Source organism: Pteropus alecto, unplaced genomic scaffold (genome assembly GCF_000325575.1).
Source record: "Pteropus alecto unplaced genomic scaffold, ASM32557v1 scaffold433, whole genome shotgun sequence".
NCBI classification, from domain to species: Eukaryota; Metazoa; Chordata; class Mammalia; order Chiroptera; family Pteropodidae; genus Pteropus; species Pteropus alecto.
Window position 1 is genome coordinate 1,427,428 of NW_006433953.1, and position 21,501 is coordinate 1,448,928.

The 21,501-nt window shown below is 39.8% G+C and overlaps 1 protein-coding gene across 1 annotated transcript in view; it reads right to left on the reverse strand.

Annotated features, from left to right (window-relative positions):
- The window catches only part of B4GALNT1 (beta-1,4-N-acetyl-galactosaminyltransferase 1), a 6,896-nt gene extending 863 nt beyond the window's left edge, over nt 1-6,033 (reverse strand). Inside the window, exons 1-10 of the mRNA XM_025044680.1 lie at nt 5,464-6,033; nt 4,642-4,860; nt 3,946-4,110; nt 3,709-3,815; nt 3,202-3,242; nt 2,882-3,062; nt 1,789-1,887; nt 1,462-1,652; nt 848-988; nt 357-597 (exon numbers count right to left, since the gene is read on the reverse strand). Coding sequence (XP_024900448.1) covers nt 357-597; nt 848-988; nt 1,462-1,652; nt 1,789-1,887; nt 2,882-3,062; nt 3,202-3,242; nt 3,709-3,815; nt 3,946-4,110; nt 4,642-4,859 — 1,384 coding nt within the window. The 5' untranslated portion in view covers nt 4,860; nt 5,464-6,033. The remainder of the gene's footprint in view (nt 1-356; nt 598-847; nt 989-1,461; nt 1,653-1,788; nt 1,888-2,881; nt 3,063-3,201; nt 3,243-3,708; nt 3,816-3,945; nt 4,111-4,641; nt 4,861-5,463) is intronic.
- Nucleotides 6,034-21,501: the final 15,468 nt, after the last annotated feature.

Consider the following 21,501-nt stretch of genomic DNA (forward strand, 5'->3'; position numbering starts at 1 on the left):
ACCCACCCACCTACAGGTTTAATAAATGCTGAATGAGCTGCTCAGAGTTAGTTTGAACCAAGGGAAGTGACTGGGAGTGGGGTAGTGGTGGGGAAGCTCATGGTGGCCCAGCGGATGAAGGTTTAAATGGTGTGCGTGCTGGGAGTTGGGAGCTCTGGCTCTTGCCCGGGCGCAAGTAAGTCGTAGTACTGTCCTGGTAAGTCGTAGAACTGCTCTAAGGCCCCGGGGCGGCATTCGTGGACTCTGCAGGGGTGTGGCCGGAAGGAGTACCCGGGGCCTTTGGCGCCTTGCCGCGGGGAGCATCGCCCAGCACCCTGCGGGGACCCTGAGGCCCTGCGGGAGGGAGGGCCACTCACCTAGATGCGCCACGCGGCTGAGGCGCGGATCGAAGCCCACCTCGCGCACCTTATCGGTGCGCGCCAGGAAGAAGTTAACCACGCCGTCTGTGACCACGCAGCCTGGAAAGCCGAGGAGCTCGTGGTGGAAGCCGCGCCTTTGCCGGAGGCAGTTCCCGCGGCCTGGCGCGCCAGGCTCCAAACTCAGCAGCTGCCGGTAGGTAGTGGCGAAGCCCGAGATCTCGCGCACCGCTCCCCCCACCTGTCGAGAGTGGGAGGAAGGTTCCAGGAGGAGCGGGAACTGGAAGCGGGGTAGGTCTCTGCTACCTCTGCCCCGGGGGCCGTTCCCCTGCCCTGTCCTTTTCCACTCCAACCCCGCAGGACCCAGATAGTCCCCCAGACTCCGCTTCTTCACCCTCTCTTGTCCCAAGGCCGACTGCTGTCGGCTGGGTCTCCCTGACTGTGGTCTTAACCTCCTGGAGGCCCTCTTTGTCCTGCGACTCCTCCCCTACCAGGTCCAGCGGCGTCCGCTCCAGCACGTCCACAAGCCTCTCCAGCCTCGTCCGCGCCGTGAAGATGAAGTCGTCGTCCACCCATAGCACGTACTTGGTGGTTACCTGGGAAACCGCCAGGTTCCGGCCTGCGAACCAGCCCTGAAGAAGAGTATATGTGGTTGAAGCTGTAGAGGTAGGACCTACCCCTTCCTCTCTCTTTCCTCCTTACTCCTGACCCTTCTCAACAGCCTGTGACCCTCTCCGAACTTTAAAATGCTTATGAATGGTGTGGAACTAGATAAAAAATGTAGTTTCCAACCGTCAGAGATACCGAGTCATTTTCTTGGGGAGAGTCTGGGAATGCATTTAATTCCTGCGGGCTTTCATTCAACTACTTATCGCGCACCCGCTCGGTGCTAAGCACCATTCTAAGAATGCGGCTCGAATAAGATAGGCGCGATTCCTGCTCCCACAGAGTTTACATTCCAGGAAGCCTCATGCTTAACAGGCACACCAGAGATTTTGAGGCAGTTAATCCTGGAATCACTACTCTGGAGACTGCAGACTGAGCGCGTGCCCTCTCCCGGCGCCCTCGGGGTCCCGTGCAGTTCAGCCTCGCTCTCTCTGCGCACCTTGCCAAAAGGCATGAGATAGTGCTCGATGTGGGGACCGCTAATGATCTCTGGCTTGTCGCTGTCGTCGGCGATGACCACAGTGACGGTCGGGTAGAAGCGGCGGATGCTGGCGATGAGTGCACGCAGCCGATTGTAACGAAGAAAGGTCTTAGTGGCAATGGTGACCAGAGCGCTGACGTTGTACTGGGCTAGGAGCGAGGGGCAGGGTTAGGGGCATACAAGGAGAAGGGGGAGTGAGGCACAGGAAGACATCTCCCAGGGCAGCCCTTTCCCAACTTGCTCCCCACCGGGCTGCATCTACTTCCCTGCATGCACCAACCTCACCTCCCTGGGGTAGAGACCCAGGTGGGTATAGCCGAGGGTTGGGGGGATGTCTTATACGAATGGTGAAGGCGGCTTCATATCCCTCAGTAGAGAATCGTACTGGGAAAAAAGGGAAAAAGATGTGGTCATTAAGGCTGTGACAACATTCTCTTTTCAGTAAATCAATATTTAAGTGCTTACTCTGAGTATCATCTTTCTAGGCCTTGGTGGACAAGAACGCAATGTTCTTACTCCCATGGAACTAATATTCCAGTGGGTTGGAGAAAGACAAGAAAAAGATTAAATAAAGGCTAACATTTATTGAGCATTTACTATGTGCCAGGTAATTTTTAATTTACCTTAAATATATGAACTCATTTAATCCTCATAATAGCTCTATTAAGTAGATTCTTACTACAGAAAAAGAAAGAACAGAGAAATTGAGTAACTTGTTACATTTATACAACTATTTAACAACAAAGTTGGGATAGGAACCTAGTCAGTCTGGTTCTAGGTTAACTAAGTAAGGAAGTTCAGATACTGGTAAATAGTGAATAGAAAATAAGACAAGTAATGGGAGAGTGAAGAGGAAACATTTGAGCTGAGATCCAAATGATAAGAAAGAAAGAGCCAGCCATGCAAAAATCTGGGGGAAGAGCATTCTAGGTAGAGGGAACAGCAAGTGCAAAGACATAAAGTAGGAGCAGGTTTGGTGTAGCAAGGCTTGGAGAGAAACAGGTGGGCTGTTATGCCACTTTTGCTAAAGAGAAATGGGAGATTTGGAAGATAAAGCCCTTTGCTTTGGTGGACTAGGAATAGAGCTTGAGTCTTCTGGCTCCAGGGGCAGGTCACTTCTTGGGGCCCCCATGGTTGGCCTGAAGAGGGGACACACCCACGGTTCGGGTTTCCCTCTGGCCTGCTCTGGCCCCAGATGAACAAAGGCCCCTTTTCTCCCTCCCTGGTCCTGCTGGCCTAGCTGAAATGCCCATTGTGTAGCTGGGCAGCTCTGGCCGTTGCCGAGTATCTCCCACACCCTTTGCCATTTGCCAGCTCCAGCCTTTCTGGGTTCTCTCTGTTCATCCAGCCTGCCCCTGTGTCCACTCAGGCCTCGCACCTGTGTCTGCTGTGTTTGCCTGGTAACTCCTGCTGCTATAAGTGACCAGTTGCAGCTGCCGATTGAGTTGGTCCAGCCCTGGGCTGGTGAGGGTGAGATCTGGCTGCCCCTCTCCTGTGAGAGTCACTCCAGTCACTTCCCCTGCAACATCCCAGGTGCCCAAGGAGGCCGTCAGGTTCACCTGGGAGATGGGATTGGAGAGTGCAGAGTTAGCCCCCAGACCTACCTCTTGCCTCCCTGATTCCTCCATCCCTCTTTTGACAGCCCTGTTTCCCTCCCAGCAACCTTGATGCCCACCTGGCCTCCTTGTTTCTTCTCACCTGGTATACCTCCTGACCAGAAGCAGGATGCAGACTCAGCCCTGAAAGGGAGGAGTGGGATTAGAATCACAGACAGCCTTAAATTCTTCCTCACGTTCTCTTCCCTTTTTCATCACACGTAACACAGAACTTCTCACCCATTCCTCTTACTGAAGCAGCTGGGCACATTGTAGGACATAGCCTAGAGTAACTGATTTTTAACTCCTTCCTAACAAAGCAGTAGCTCTCCTATGGCCTGCCCTACCAACCCACCTACCCTTTTGTCAGTCTGCAAAGAATAGATTCTTTCCCCCAAATCTCAGTTACAGTCTTCTGCAATTCCTAACAACCCAATAGTCCCTTCTGTCCCTATCGCCTACCTGATGAGTCCCTTTCTGACTTTAAGTCCCCTTTTCATCAGAAGTCCCCCGCCTCCCAGTCCACTTTTCCCTCATTCTTCTCCACCCAACCTTGAGCCGTGCCATGCCCACAGTGGCTTAGGTCATACCCTGGGACAATTCTCCCCACCTGGCACCAAGATGCTCCTGAGGGGCTGTACCTCCACACCCTGCAGAGGATATTGTAGGGGGGAGTTGGCAGGGGCAATAAGCAGCTGGTCAGCAGCAGACTGGCTTCTGGCAGTGGAGGAGGGAGAGAACAGAGGAAGAGTCTGTGGGAGAGATGCTCTCCCTCCTGTCACGCCTACCCTCCAGGCCTCCCACTGCTCTCCATCTGCAGAGTCATGCCCTCCTTTCATGCTGGTACCTTGAAAGGAAGGCCTGGAACTCCTGCTCCCTAGAGGCAGAGGCAGCTTTCAGCTCCTCAGGCTCAAAGGCCTTAGTGAAGTCAATGGCTTGGACCTGCCTCTGGAAGGGGAGGTGAAGGCTCCCCCCACTGGACTCACAACTGCAGTTGTTCCCAGACAGCAGCCTGGAGCAGGGAGGAAGGGTCATTAGAACCCAGCCATACAACTCTATTATCCCACAAAATATTTACACAAAGCCCCACACCTTGGCCCTTCAACCTTGCCCATATAATAGCTGTCCCCTTAAACACTGCTCTTCAAATAGTCTTCAGAAGGAGGCACCATGAATGGGATAGCTTATCCCCTAAATCTGGATTTCACAGAGGTAAAATATGGCCAACTGCTACGATTTCAGAGTTGTGTACCCACCATTCAGTACCTCACTTGGACTCTCCTTTCACGTGGACATCATCAAGACATCAGAAAGTCTTTCATGGCCATCCCCTTCCCCCATCACCAGATCAAGGTTCAGGGAGGACAGATTTTCCCCTAGTCCAAGACTCAGTTGCCTTCTCCACCTCCCACTTCACCGCCCATCCCCACCAATCAGTTGGGGGAAAACCCAGGCATCAGAGCTTTGCAGTAGAGGAAACAAAAGCTCCCCACACCACCTCCCCACTGAGTGATGCGCTGCCGCCACCACTCGTGGAACTCACTCCACCACTTGCTCCTTGATCTTGACTGGGATGTGGGCGTAGCGGGGCTCTGGGACGAGGTCTAGCAGCTCTGGCCTGTGGGGGCCCTGCAGGGGCGCCCACAGCGCAGGAGGTGCCCGGAGGCCCGGCGCGTCCCGGGTCCTCGCGTACAGAAGCCCCAGCGAGGCGCAGGCGAGCAGCAGGATCAGCACACAGAGGGCCCGGCGGCCCAGCCGCATCCTGGGTGGGTGAAAGGGATGGGAGGATAAGAAAGGTGGGGAGGGAAGGCGTGGGCGGACCCTGGATAGCCCCCGCTCCCCGGCTCCCCAGGCGCTGTCCATATCTTGCTTGCTAGGATTTGTACAGCGAATCGTTCGCCCCACCACCATCCCTCACCTCCTTCCACTCCCCTCACTCCCCAGGCCTTGAGTCTCCCGGCCTCCTTTCTTCTCGCCCTCTCCCACATCTCGGTCTCCTCTCACACCGGAGGCCCAGGATCTTGATGCGAGAGACCTTTGGATGCGGCGGTTTCAATGCGGCCAAGCATAAGTAGAAGAGCACCGCGTTATTACAGCAGCAGACATCCTCAAGCCCGCCGTCCCCCCTGGCTCGCGCGTGCCCCCACCCCTCGGTCCGAGCATCGCTTGGCCCCGGGTGGGCTGCAGAAGGCGGCTCCACACCTTGCCTGTCATGAAAAATGCAGAATCACGCCCGCGTTATTGGGTGCCCCCGGTGGAGGTGACTTGGTGAGCAGCCTCGGGCAACTGTGCAGGGGACAGGGTGGAATGGCGAGCGTTCCTCCTCCCGCCTTCAGCTCGGCCCTCACCCGGCCTGGGCACTGACCTGTCTAACGCGCTAAGGCCGCCGCAAGATTTCGGTCCGGACTACGCCAGACTCTCAGCCCCGGCCTGGGGGTCTTCATGGAGCTGGAGGCGGCGTGATGGGGGAGCCGGGCGTGATCCTGAGAGCGTGGGGATCCTCCTCTTTGCCGAGCGCGCCCGACCCCTCCTGCCTTCGGACTCTCTGGGCTTTGTCGATTACGGCGCTGGGGTCGTTTGGGGCGTTTCCTGCCAGGGTATCCTTCTGTTTCCCGAGAGCTCACGACCCCTCCTGCCTTTGGACTCTCTGGGCTTTGTCGATTACGGCGCTGGGGTCGTTTGGGGCGTTTCCTGCTAGGGTGGGGGACGGAGTGAGAAACCGCCTCACGGAGTTGAGAACCAGCCCCAGGAACAAAGCCGAGGTCTTCCCAGAACCCTGTCCCACTTGCCCCGGAGGGCTCAGGCCGCTGCCCGGCTCTTCAGATCGCAGCGCGGCCACCAGGCTCGATGCGGCGGAGGCTCCTGCTACGCGTAGGGAATGCGGGCGCCTTCTGGTGGGAGCTGAGGACATTGCGGGGGCGCGAAGCCGGCGCCGCGGGAAGGTCCTTCTCCCTTCCCCTCCCCCGCAGCCCTTTGCCTTCGAACCCGGGCATGTGAACCGTCTGCCCCAATCCCATTCTCTGCCCTCCCTCTCGTTGAGATTGTAGGCGTTGGTTGGTGTTAATTTTCATCATGAGCTTTGACATCTTAGTTGGCCAGTTTGTCTTTCGTGAGGTTCTTTCTCGTGTGTGCGTTCTTTGTAGGTGACAGAAACCGTTCTAGGGGTTTATTGCTGGGTATTAGGTGTTTTACAACGTGTTTTGGGGGTCGGTTTTTGCATGGGTGGTAAATAGTGCCTTCCATAGGCTTTTGGGAGTACATGGGGCATTTTTTGTGGTCACAATGACTGGCGAAGCTTCTGGCTATTGGTGGGCTGGTGTCAGCTAAACTAAATGTCCTACAATGAATAGAACAGCCTATGCAACAGACTTGCCTTTCCCTAGATGCCAATAGAAACTCAACTGAAAACAGTGCCTTAGGTAGAACTTTTAAGAACAGCTCCCAGCTGTGTGTGGGTATCACATATGTGTTGGTATCAGCCAAACAGGTAATAACTGTTAACAAGCTTTGGAAAACAGGAGCTATTAACTGCAGAACTCCTCTGCTTCTACCACAGTTTGCATCCCACAATTCACATCCTGATACCTTCCACTGGGGGTCATCCCTCCTCCCCCAATTTAAGGCCTACCTCAATTCAGGTTTCTCAAGAGTGCGTTTGATGGACAGAGGAACACTGGCTCAGGGGATTTGGGGAAATGTAGTTTTTAGCACCTCAGTTTTTGCCCAGAGCAGATATATTAGGAAAGGTTTGTAATGGGTGCTAATATGCCAGTCCATTTTGCTGTTGTAGGTTTCCCTCTCTTCCCCCTACATCCCTCCATACTGAATGGTTTTGTGACTGTCTTCTCAGTCCAGAATTTACATTGAACACACAGGGATCTGATCTAGGGATGATGTTATTGATCCTGTCTAGCCAGCTGCAGGTGTAGTCCAAATCAGCATGGTAGACTAGAGGGCTGGCTAGTCTACCTCTGTTCCCTCTGTTCCTTGCTGTCCCTCCAGACAAACAGCTCTCAGTGGACAGAGCCAGGGTCACAACATCATACAGCAAAACAATCGGCACCTGTTACTTCTTGCCTCTGTGGTTTCAGCCCCTAGACATCATATTTCTATTTCCGGTTCAAGGAGATGCTTATTTTGTTTTTGTTTATCATGGGTTGTCTTCTTTTTAATATGTATTTAGAACATATTATCTATCATTTTATCTGTTCTGAGTGAAGAGGAGATTTTCTCTTGAAGTCAATCCTTTTGATGGGAAGTGACCTTATACAATTTGTCTACTTATAAACATTTTTTTAACAGAAAAGAGATTATACTGTATTCACTGAACCACATACTGCTTTTTTCATGTGACACATCTTGGAGGTCTTTTTATAAGACCATTTAACAATTTGTCTCATTTAAAAATTTTTACTACGTATTATTTATTACATTATATGGACATGTCATAAATTATTTAAACAGTCCCGATTAACATTCTTTTCTTTACATACATTGCTGTAATAAACATACTTGGTGAACTTTTGTGAATACATCTGTTCTGTTTAAACCAAATGCCACTTATTATATGTGAGAGTGCTCTTTAATTTAGATTTTTGGCTTGGGTTACAGCAAAATGCCAGTTCAAAAGTGTTAATCTGAAGAGGCAACCAAGAAAATTGTGAACCACTTGTTGCTTGCCATACACATTTATTCTCATTCAAGGAGGCAATCAACAATCCAGGAACTGATCAATTAAGCAGCAATGAGAACTAACAAAAGCTCTGTGCTTCCTTATTCCCAGGATTTGGTCAGCCTTTGTTGTTCTTTAGCTACTGTTTGCTCCCAGCTGATGCATCAAAGCAATCCTTTGCTCATGGGTGTTCTTTACTCTAAGCATTGCAAGGGAGTAACATGTGGCATACATGAAATGGTCCAGTACACTCCGGGGAGACTCATGGAGACTAATGCTTTGTTTTCCAGTGTTTGGTGGCAGGCTGGAATAAGTCATGCTAGTATTAACCAAAGAAGAGACTCAAGCAGTAATAAAGAACAAAAGGCATTTATTTGAGCAAAGGATTGCAATCTGAGAGGCAGATTCAGGTAGCAACTCAAACTGCGTTCTGGAGAGAATAAGGAAGCCTGGGTTTATAAAGGCAAAACAAAAAACAAACAAAAAAACCCTACGCAAAAATGAAATTCTTTCATGCAGATGAAGGATTGCTGGCTAGGTTAACTGGGATTGGTTAGTTCTGATATGCAAATTAAGAAGGCATAAGGTACAAGGAAGGACATATAATCCATATGTATCCAGTAGCAGTTGTTCCAGGATGTTGGTGGCTCCAGGATGTTTATGGCTTGGCCTTGTGTTTAGCAACCGTTTTAGCAACTTAATAGCAGCTCTGAGAACTGAGGCACAAGATGAGCATAGGCCCCACTTCCCTAATAGTCTGCTGATTCTATTTTCAGTAATTCTCCTAGCAATGCTTATTCCATTTTATTTTCTCCATTATCACTAGCTTGGCTTATCGTTGAGTTCGGTGGCTTAGTGGACTTGTGAATATATTTAAAGTTTAAGTTAACATGCTTACATACAAATTGCTCCTTTTTCCTCTATCTAATACATTACAGCCAATAATTCAGGATGATAGAATATATCACATTACCCTGAATTTATGTATCTTGTCACTCTATATTTATAAATTTATCATTTATCACAATATCCATAGGACAAATTTCTAGCAATGGAATTTTTAAATGAAAGGATTATGTACAGATTAAATTCGGATAATTAGTGCCAATTGTCTTCCTGAAAGGTTAAACCAATTTATATTCCTTCCAAGTACTACATCTTTTTTGAGGCTGCCTAATATTCTATCATATGGATGTACTATAATTATAATGCTTCGATGAGTGCCTGGCACAAGGAGTGTTAGTTATTATTCTGTTATTTCTGGACATTGTCACTTTTTTGTGCTAGTGTTATATTTTACTAATGACATTTTCTTGGAACTTTAGCCATTTTCTTTTTTATTACAAAGAAATATATATAAAGAAGTACACACAAACTATAGTTTAAAGAATTACAAAATTAACGCCTGTGTATATAACATTTAGTTTAAGAAATAAAACATTACGTTACTTGTTCCTTTAAAGCAACTGTTCTCAAAGTGTGGTCTGTGTCACTCAGAGAGTTCCCAAGGCCCTTTCTGGGGGTCCGTGAGGTCAGAGCTGTTTTCATAATAATACTAAGATGTTATTTGCCTTTTTGCTGGGTTGACATATGCACTGATATGGAAAAACAGAGGTGGGTAAAACTGCTGGTCCCTTAACGCTAATCAAGGTGGTAGCACCAACTATACTAGTTATTGTTTTCTTCACTTCCAGATGCTGCAGTAAATAATGCCAGTTACACTTAAGAATGTCCTTGATGAAGCAGTAAAAGCTTAATTTTGTTAAGTCTCAACCCTCGATATGTTTTAAACATTCTGTGTAATCAAATGAGAAGTATGAATAAAGCACTTCACTGCCTACCAAACTATGGTTGCTTGGAAGAAAAGCATTTGCATTATTTAGGTGAAAGCCAAACTAGTCTTTTTTTTTTTTTTTTTATGGAACTCCATTTTTACTTCAAAGCATGAGGCACTGTGTTTATGAAGATTTGGGTATTTGGCAGATATTTTTAAAAAATGAACAAAGTGAGCCTGTCACTTAGGGAACACCTCAATAGTATTTACCACCAGTGACAAAATTGTAGTTTTCAAGCCGAAAGTAGAATTTTGGAAAACTAGTACCTGTCACCTGAGCTTGATAGTTTCCTGATAATCTTTAGTGAAAGACTTTTCTGATGAGATTGGTGGTGATATTAATGAAATGAGATTTTTTTGATGTTCTGAAATTAAATGTATCAACATTTGGAATATCTGTAGAACTCAGAAGCAGTGTTTTCCAAATGACCAATTCATGATGTTACAAAATTAAATGTGGGTAAAAGATCCAAAGTGTAAGATAGATTTTAATATAACAGAATAGAGAAAGTTTGATATGGTTTCAGATTCCACGTTGCAACTAACCTTTAAGAAACTACTACTTGTCGAGTTGTTGTATAAGATCAAAGAAGAATATTTATAATTGTATGAAATGGCTATTAAGATACTCCTCCCCTTTCCAGCTCACATTGGTAGATTTATTCATGTAATTCAACCAAAACAACCTATCACCACAGATTGAATGAAGAAGCAGATATGAGTCCAGCTATTTTCTGTTACTGTCACATACTACAGAGATTTGCAAAAGTATAAAACAACACTAGTCTTCTCATCAATTTTTTTTTGGAAAACATACTTGTTAAAATGTTGAAAGTAGTAGATTATTGTTACTTAAAGTAACAAATATATATTTTAAAAAATTCTGTTTCAATGCCTAACACAGTAAATATTAATAAATATAGCCCATATAAACTAAAGCCCTTTGGAGCACTCAGTTTTAAGAGTGTAAGAGAGTATAGAGACCAAAAATTTGAGAACCATTACTTTAAAGCCCTTTAAGAAACCTCCCTATTACATCCTTTTCCTGCCCCTGATCAACTACTATCCATAGTGTTAGTTATTTCCTTTCTTTTTCTTACAGTTTACAATATATATTCTTCTTGATCACATCCCCTGTTCACATTCTACTGCTGGTGGGAATTGGGTTGTTTCAAGTTTTTGGCTCTTTTGAACTATACTCCTGTGAATATTATTGTACATGTATCTGATTTACAAGTGCAAGAGTTTTTTATGGTATGTAGACCGAGTGGAATTGCTGGGTCATAGGTTAAGACATTTTCAACTTTATTTGGTAATGCCAGACTGCTTTCCAAAGTGGTGGTACCAGTTTACATTCTCATCAGCAATATATCAAAATTCCAACTATTTCTCACCCTTCCTGCACTTTGTATAGTAAGCCCATTTCACTTGTGCTGATATGTTTGCTGACTAATGGTATCTCATTTCAATTTTAATTTTCAGTTTACTCCTTACTTATGAGGTTAAGCATCTTTTCATAAATTTATGGTTTATTTGTATTCCCTCACTTCATGAAATGCATATTGAAATCTTTCATCCAATTTTCTATTGAGTTATCTATCTTTTCAACTTGATTAACGGGAGTTCATTATATATTACAGATACTTGTCCTTTGAAGTTCATATCTTACAAATGTCTTCTCTCAAGTTTTTACTCTAAAAGTAAAAAAGACTTATGCTTTTACTCTATGGTAGCTTTTGATGAACCAAAATTCTCAATTTTAATATAGAAAAACTTAACTTTTTTTTATGTGTAATGCTTTTGGTTTAGAGCTCATAAAATAATTTGGAATTTGACTGGGATTTCATTTTAATCTACAGATCTATTTGAGGAGAACAAATATATTTTCAATCCATGGACATGGGCAAATGATTAGTATCATAGAAAGCCAAGTTCTCTAACTAATGCAATTGTTATAAATCAATAACAAGAGCCTCATAAAACACCATATCTTTAGAGATTAAATAAATAGTTCTTAGTAACTCAAAAGTCAAAGAAAGAATGAATTCTATCTCTTTGCTTCTATGTAGGTCATGTTAATGGCTGCAAATAAAGTTTTTTAAGTTTTCTCTCCAGAGATCTTTCACAATTTTGTTAGATTTACTAGGTACTTTATTTTTTATGCCTTTATAAATAACATATTTTTAGACTTTTAATTTTATAGTTTTTTGCTGGTATATAGAAATGTGATTGGTTTTATATACTGATTTTGTGTTTAGTAGCCTCTTTAAAGTTTCCTTTCATTTGTTATGAAATAAAATATAAATACAAAAAAATTTCACAAAACAAATGTATAGTTTCATGAGCTATTCCAAGGCAAAAGTCTGTAAACACACTTCAAGCAAAGAAATAGAACTCTACCTGCCATTCCACAAAATTCCATCCATGTGCTTTGTTCTAGTCTCCACCCTTGCTCTCCCCTAGAAGTGACTATTATCTTGACTTTTATCCTAATCACTTCTTTACATCTCTCTATGGTTTAAGATTCCAAATGTGACTCCTTAGACAATATAGACTTGCCTAAGATCTAGTCTTAGCACTCTCCTTTTATTTCACTTTTAAATAGGCAAAAATGTTAAACAGTTATATTGAGATATAATTTACATGCCATAAAATTAATCATGATATGTGTACAAGTTTATGATCTTTGTTTAATTTATAGCTGTGCAACCATCACAAAAATACAATTTTAGATCATTTCCATTACACCCAAAAGTTCCCTCATGCCCATTTTCAGTCAATCCCCACTCCCACCCCTAGCCAGGCACACCTTGATTTGCTTTCTTTCTCACTATATTCTTTTCCTGGCATTTCATGTAAATAGAATAATAAAATACCTAGTCTTTTGCATCTGACTTCTTTCATTTCACATGTTTTTGAGATTCACCGACATTGTAGGATGTATCACTAGCTCTTTCCTTTTTAGTGCTAAATAATACTCCATTGTATAGATATACCACGATGTTTATACATTCATCAATTGATGAATCCTTGAATTGTTTCTAGTTTCTGGTTATTATGAACAATGATGCTACAAACATTCATTTTCAAGTCTTTGTGTAGTCGTATCGTTTTCATTTCTACTGGCTAGATACTTAAGAAAGGAATTGCAGGTTTGTATGGTAAGGTTGTGTTTAATTTTTAAAGGAGTTGACACTTTCAAAAGCAGTTGTACCATTTTACATTCTCACCAGAGGTTTGAGGGTTCCAATTTCTGTATTTTGTTGCCATCACTAGATACTGTGTCTTTTTCATTATAACCATTCTAGTGGGTATGTAGCAGTAGCTCACTGTGGTTTGAATTTGCATTTTCCTAATATCTCGTGATGCTGAGCATCATTTTATGTGCTTGTTATTTGTTTATCTTCTTTGGTGAACTATCTAGTTAAATCTTTTGCCCATTTAAAAATTGAGTTCTCATCTTCTTATTGAGTTGGAAGAGTTTTTATTGGCTCTGTGTTGCAAGTCAATAGCCTCTCCCAGTCTTTTCATTTTTTTAATGATGACTTTTTAAATGCAAAAGTTTTATATAGTCTAATGTACTAATTTTTTATTTTAGGGATCATGCTTTGGTGTCATATCTAAGAATTCTTTGCCTATCCTAAGGCCATAAAATTTTTTTCTATGCTTTTATCCTAGAAGTTTTATAGTTTTAGATTTTACACTTAGGTCTGTAACTTATTTTGAGTTATTTTTTAATATGGCAGAGGTCTAAATCTTTTTGCTTATGGATATCCAATTGTCCCAGCACCATTTGTTGATAAGACTATTCTTTATCTCATTGAATTGCCTTGTCAACTTTGTCAAAAATCAATAGACTATAAATGTAAGGATTTATTTCTGAACTTTAAAACCTGTTTCCTTTGATTTATATACCTAGCTTTACTTCAGTACCATACTCTTTTGATTATTGAGACTTTATACTAAGTTTTGAAATGACATGGGCGAGTCTTCTGACTTTCTTCTTTCTTTTCAAAGTTATTTTGGCTATTATGAGCCCTTTGCATTTCCATATAAATTTTAGGATAAGCTTATCAATTTCTACAAAAAAAAAATCCTGCTAGGATTTCAATGTGGATTGCATTTAATCTATAGGTCAAGAACTCTCATCTTAAAAATATTTAGTTATTCAAGGGAATGAGAAGACAAACAACAGATTGGGAGAGAAATTTGCAAAAAACATATCTGATAACGGACTATTATCCAAAATATACAAATAACTCTTAAAATTCAACAATAAGAAAACAAACAGCCCAATTAAAAATTAGAGAAAAGACTTGATGATATACAGATGGCAAATAAGCATATGAAAAGATGCTTCACATCCTATATCATTAGGGAATTGCAAACAAGAAGATACCACTACACCCCTATGAGAATGGCCCAGATCCAGAACACTGAAAACACCAAATGCCAGCAAGGATGTAGAACAACAGGAACTCTCATTCACTGCTGGTGAGAATGCAAAATGGTACAGCTGCTTTGAAAGACAGTTTGGCAGTTTCTTACAAAACTAAATACACTCTTACCTTATAGTCCAGCAGGCATTAAAGCAAGTCACAGGGCCAGCCCAGACTGAAGGAGTAGAGATGTAAACTTTGCCTCTTGATAGAACTAACTACAAAATATTGTGCCCATGTTTTTCAATTTATTACACTGAGACTGTACATTTACTGTTGGAAAGAATTTTGATTATAGATTCAAACCTTTTAATGGTTATAGGATTATTAAATTTTTAAAAATATCTTGAGTTAATTTTGATAGTTTCCTAAGAATTTGTTCATTTCATATGCACATTAAAATTTATTTCCTAAAGTTGTTTACATATCTTTAAAAAATACTTCATTGAAGTATAATGGATATTTTTAAAAGCTTTATATTTTTAATGTATATGACTTGATGAGTTTCAAAATATCTTTTTTTTCATTTCTGTGTAGATATCCTTTTTTTTTTCCAAAACATCTTTTAAATGTTGGCAGGATCTTTAGCCATGTCCCATTTTTCAGCACCGATGTCTCTATTTTTATTATAACTTGGATTTAATTAACTTTTGACTTATTGATCCTCTCTAGTGAATGTTTATTTTATACTTCACTCTACTCTTATCTTTATCTTTATCTTTTTTTTTTTGCTTTCTTTTTCTTTTTGCTGTCCTTTTTCACACTTCTTGAGATGGATGTTAGGTATATTTATTTTCAACATTTTTTATTTATTAATATACATAGTTAAAGCTATGACTGTCTTTCTGCATACTATTTTACTTTTATTACACAGGTATTATTAGGCAATATTTTTGTTATTCAGTTAAAATATTTTCTGATTTACATAATGATTTCTACTTTGACCCATTAATTATTTAGAAACTTCGAAATTTCCAAACACATGAGGTTTTCTAATTATTTCAGCAATGCCAGCATAATTACTCATGTCTCTTACTACATAATACACACACAAAAGTCTCAGGATAAAAGTACAATACTACTTCTAATACTATGGTTATTGAAAACCATTTAAGATTTTGCTCACAATCCTTAGAATATATCTATTCCACTACAAATTGTACAAATTATTGTTTTAAAGACACTTGGAGTCGTTTCCTGTGTGTAGTTATGCCACCAAATGGATAATGAGACTAATTTGTTTAATTTTGTTTTTTTAAATTTGGAGGTCAATTTCTTGCAGGTCGGGGGAGGTGTTATTTAGTTTTATTTTTATGCAAAATATTTACATAGTATTAAGCCTTATGTACAAAAATAGGAACGAGGGTCTGGTAGACAGAATAAATGTCCCTCAAATATATCCACACCGTAATCCCCAGAACCTGAGAATATGTTATGTTACATGGCAAAAGGGACTTTGCAGATAGAATTAAGTTACAGACTTTAAAATAGAGAGATTATATATTGTGGATTTTCTGGGTGGGCCCATTCTAATCATATGAGCTCTTAAAAGCAAAGAATTTTCTCCAACTTGGAGCAGAAAAAATGCAGCAGAAGAGGAAGTTGGAGAGATTTTTCTGTATCTATTGAGATGGTCATAAGGTTTGTAATTTTTAATTATTTAAAATTTTAAATTAAATTAAAATTTTTTACCTTCTTAACGATTTTTAAGTGTACAGTTCAGTAGTGTTATGTATATTTTCATTGCTGTACATTAGATCTCCAGAGCTTTTTCATCTTGCAAAATTGAAACTCTATAATTACTAAATGACTCCTCATTTCTCCCTCCCTGTAATGTTTAATTTTTTAAATATGGTGAATTAAATTATCTCATTTTCTAAGGTTTTTTATCTTAATTTCTGTGATAATCTATGGTCAAAGTATTTTTAATTGCTCTATTCAGTATTCTAATATTTTAATTTATTTCTACAGCTATTTTCATACATAAAATTGATATATAATTTTGTTTTTTTGTACTATTCTTGTTTTGGTATCAGATTATTTTAGCTTCATGAAATGCCTTGAAGAGCTTCCCTTTTTTTCTGTTTTCTGAAACAGTTTTCCGAGATAGGGATTAATCTGTTCTTTAGAGATTTGGTAGAATTCTGTAAAACTACCGGATTTGAAGAATTGTGGTCATGGTTTTTATTAATTTCATTTTTTTTAATGATTATATGACTTTTTAGGTTTACTAAATCATAAAATTTAAATAAATTATAATTTAATAGGCCATTATTCACTTGTCTAAGTTGTCAAATGTATTAGCATAAAGATATTTATGGTGTTTTATTTTTAAATACTATCTATTTTTGTAGATCTATCCTTTTTTAATTCTGAATATTGACTTTTACTTTTTCTTTTTGTTGTTCTGTCTAATCAGAGGTTTATCTATTTTACCATTTCAAGAACCATCTTTGGTTTTGTTTATCCTCTCTATTGTCTATTTACTATTTCACTAACATCTTCATTATTTATCAGTTTTTTACTTTTCCTTTATGTTATTCTGCTCTTTTTCTTGCAGTTCTTTATTGCACTGAAAAAATCTGTATTTGATTTTTCTGAATAGGTGTTACATATAGGTCAAATGTAGAAATGTTTTAAAAGTTATACAGAGAGAAAAGATCTTCTTAAAACCTACTGTCCTTCCTCGGCCCATTCCCATCCATGTACAACAGATTTTCATTAGTATCTTCTTTTGTATTCTTGCTGGTGTTTTTGTTTGTATGTTTGTTTGTTTAGTGCACATACAGTTATATATCTGTGACCTCTTTCTGGAGATGTGGTACATATATACAATAGAATGTTACTCAGCCATACGAAAAATAAAATATTGCCATTTGTGACAACATGGATAGATCTCGAGATTATCATGCTAAGAGAAATAAGTCAGACAAAAAGGCAAGAACCATGTAATTTCACTCATATGTGAGATATAAAACAGAAAGCAACAAATGAAGAAGACACACTCATGGTTATGGAAAACAGTTCAGTGGCTACCAGGGAAAGGGGGGAGGAGGGAGGTAGATAAGGGTAAAGGTAACAAGAGGAAGCTTAATTTTGGGTGGTGAACACACAATGTAAGATACACATGATGTATTATTGAATTGTACACTTGGAACCTATATAATTTTATTAAGCAATGTCACCCAAATAAATTTAATAGAAAAATAAAAGAGCTTCTTCATTCTTTATTGTTAACTGAGGCGAAATTCATATGACTATAAAACTAGCCATTTAAAAATATGCAATTCAGTGGTATTTAGTATTTTCACAATGTTGTGCAAATACCACCTCTATCAAGTTCCAAAACATTTTCATCACCTCAAAAGGAAACCCTGTACCCATTAAGTAGTCATTATTCTCCCTTCCCCCTGTCCTCTCAACCACCAATGCACTATCTCTATAGATTTACCTACTCTGAATATTTCAAATAAAATGAATCATATGATATGTGACCTTCTGTGTCTGTTTTTTTTCATGTAGTATAATATTTTCTAGGTTCATCACTGTGTTTCATTCTTTTTATGGCTGGATAATATTCCATTACATGCATATACCATAATTTGTTTATCCATTCATCTATTGATTGACATTTGGGTTGTTTCTACCTTTTGGCTATTGTGAATAATGGTACTATGAACATTTTAGTACAAGTGTTTACTGAATATCTGTTTTCAATTCTTCGGACATATCCTTGGAGTAGAATTGCTGTGTTTTACAGTAATTATATTTTTAACTTTTTGAGGAACTGCCAAACTGTTTTCTCTAGTGGCTGCAACATTTTACATTCCCACCAGCAATGTACAAGAGTTCCAACTTCTCCACATTCTTGCCAACACTTACTTTCCATCCTTGAGGGTGTGATTTTTTTAAATTGAGATATAATTGACATACTGTGTAAGTGTAAGGTTTACAACCTGTTGGTTCGATACATTTATATATTGCAAATGATTACCTCCATAGTTTTAGCTAACACCTCTATCATGTTACATAATTATCATTTCTTTTTTGTGGTGAGAACAATTAAAAGCTAGTCTCTTAGCAACCTTGAAGTTTATAATACAGTATTGTTAAACATATAATTTTTTAAAAATAAAGTATGAAGTGGTGGCTATCTCATGGTTTTCATTTCCATTTCCCTAATGATTAATGATATTGAGCATCTTTTCATGGGTATGTTGGCCATTTGTATATCTTCTTTGAAGAAATGTCTATTCAGGTTTTTGTCCATTTAAAAAATTTTCTTTGTCATCATTGTTGAGCTGTAGGAGTTCTTAAAATATTTTAGATACTAATACCCTACCCAATGCATGATTTCCAATAATTTTTTTCCCATTATGTTGATTGTCTTTTCACTTCCTTGATCATGTCCTTTTATGGGCATTTTAAATTTTAATTAAGTCCAGTTTATCTATTTTTCCTTTTGTTACCTGTTTTGTTGATATCCTATCTAAGAATCCATTTCTAAATCCAAAGTCATGAAAGTTTACTATGTTTTCTTCTAGGAGCTTTAGCTCTTATTTAGGTCGTTGATCCATTTTTCATCGTTTTTTTCATAGCTGCATTTATTCTATTACCATCATTTATTTAAATAGTTCCATGTTGATAGGCATTTAGGTTGTTTTTAATATTTTAAGGCAAAAGTGTTATAGTGAATAAGCTTGTACCTATAGAATATGTGTAGATTAAGTTTCTAGAAGCGGACTTGTGTGATTTTGATATGTACTGTCAAATTGACCTGTGATGGTCATTTATTCTCTGTAGTGGTTAATTTTATGTGTCAACTTGACTGGCCATGGGCTACCCAGATATATAGTTAAATGACATTTCTGGGTGTGTCTATGAGGGTGTCTCTGGATGGGACTAGCGTCTGAATCAGTAGACTAAAGCAGATTGCCCTCCCCAGTGTGGATAGGCATTATCCAAACTGTTGAGGGCCTGAAAAGAACAAAAAGGCTGAAAAGGAGAGAATTTGATCTCTCTCTAATTGCTTGCATGGGCACATCAGTCGTCTCCTTCCTTTTGACTGGGACTTAAACCATCAGCTCTTCCAATTCTCAGCCCTTTAGTCTTGAACTGGAACTTATACCATAAGCTCTCATGGGCTCGGGCCTTCAGATTTGGACTGGAACTACATCATTGGCTCTCCTGGGTCTCCACCTTGCTGACTGCAGATGTTGGGACTTAGTCTCCATAATCACCTAAGCTAATTCCTTATAATAAATCTCCGTAATCACATAAGCTAATTCCTTATAGTAAATCTCCTTATTTGTACACTATTTGTTCTGTTTCTTCAGAGAACCCTGACTAATACACTCTCCTTCCAGAAATGTATGAGAATGCTGGTTTCCCTCAGCCAAGTTAACGCAGTATATTTTTAAACTTTTGGATTTGGGCCAATCATCAGATAGGCATCGGATAAAGAATGACTTCTAAATTCGATTTCGATTTACATTTCTCTTAGTAAAGGATGTGTAATCTCACTCTGTGAGAGTTGTCTGTCTCTTTCCTCAGTTACTCTTTTCTTTAAACCATCCAAATTCTTTCCTCATTTTCCTAATGGATTGTTGATCTTTTTCTCCTCATTTTATAAGAGCTCTTCGTATAATAGACAGATCATCCCTTTGTCCTAATAGGAGTTACAACTATTCTTCCAGTTGCTTGCATGGGATGCTTCCCCTCACTTTCTCCCTTCTTAACCATTCAGGTAGGTAAACCTACCCACTTCACTCTGAGGACCATATTAATTGCATTCCTCAAATTTTGATATATGATGTTTCTATTTTCATTATGATTTGTACTTTGCTTCAGAACTTATTTAGAATTATGCTTATTATATATCTAACAAATGTGTTTTCTTTCTTTTGTTTTTATATGATTGCTATTGATTTTGAATTTTATGCCATTGTGTCACTGATTCCTTTGGTGATTGTCGAGACTTTATGGTGAACTTTAAAAAAGGATCTGGGTATGCTCGAAAGCATGTGTTTTTCTCTAATTATGCTGTTCAAGATTCAAATTGTGTTGGTCAAATTTTTACTTATTTTTTGTCCAGTTGCCCAGTCAGTTGGTGAAAGACATGTGTTAAAATTCTCACTGTGAATTTGGCATTTCGTTATTTTTTCTTTCATGTATTTGGAGACTGTATAAGGTGTATACAAATTCAGAATTCTGATATCTTCTGGAGGTAAATTATTTCTCTTAGATTCTTCTTATACTTCAATGTTGTGACCATTTGTTCTTAATCACATTTAAAAATTTTATGTGAAACATAAAACTGTGTAAAACATACCTGTATGTGGAAGAAATAATAGGAAATACCTATCTAATCACCTCATGTTATGGAAGAACACTGACGGTACCTTGAAAGCTCCTCTGTACCCCTGCACACCACATCCCTCTCTGTCCCTTTACCGCAGAGGTAACTGCTGTTCTGACTTTGAGGATAATTCCTTTGCTTTCTTTAGAGTTTCATCACCTATATGTATGCATCCCATTTAATTTAGCCTTTTTCTGAACTTTATACAAATGGCATCATATTGTATGAAAACAACCATTACCTATACAGAAGTCTTCTGGGACTTGTTTCTTTTGCTCAGTACTCTGTTTATGAGATTCATCCATGTCCATGTCAGTAGCTGCAGTGCATCCACTTACATGCATGTGTGGTATTCCTTTGTATAGTTCATCAACATCTATCCGTCCAAATGACCTTTTGTGGATATTTGGATTGTTTCCAGTTTTCTGCTGTTACCAAAAACTGCTGCTATGAACAACATTCTTTTAAGTCCCTTCTAATATAATGTATAATAATTTCATTAGAGAGAATTTCACCTGGGAGTACACTTGCTTGGTAAAGAGGATATGAAGATGAGCCTATATCCTATTTTAGTATAATGCCCACTTTATTTGGCAATGCTAATTGTTTTCCAAAGTTGTACTCAGTATATGGTGTATAGGAGTTCCCAATGTTCCATGTCCTGGCCAATACTTGGTATTGTCAGACTCTTCAATTTTTATTGATTTATTGGATGTATAAATTCATTAGGAATTTAATTTGCATTTCACTGATTTCTAACAATTGATCATCTTTTCAAGTATTATTGATTAATAGGAAACTGATTTAAACTAATTTACTTAATCAATATCTTAACATTAAGCCAAACTTTCATTGGAAATTAAATGATTTATTGATTTTCTAATGTTAAGACCATTTTGTATTCCTGAGATGAACCCAATTTGTAGGGCAAAAGTGTAATAGCCACTAGAACAAGAAAGTATCTTCAGACTGAAAAATGAAGCAGGCAACTTCATAAAATATAACAGAATTTGTCATAAGGTAATTTACTTATGGATGTAATGTCAGAGTGGAACAGATGACCCAGCAGTTCTGCACAGATTACTCTCTGCTCCAGATCC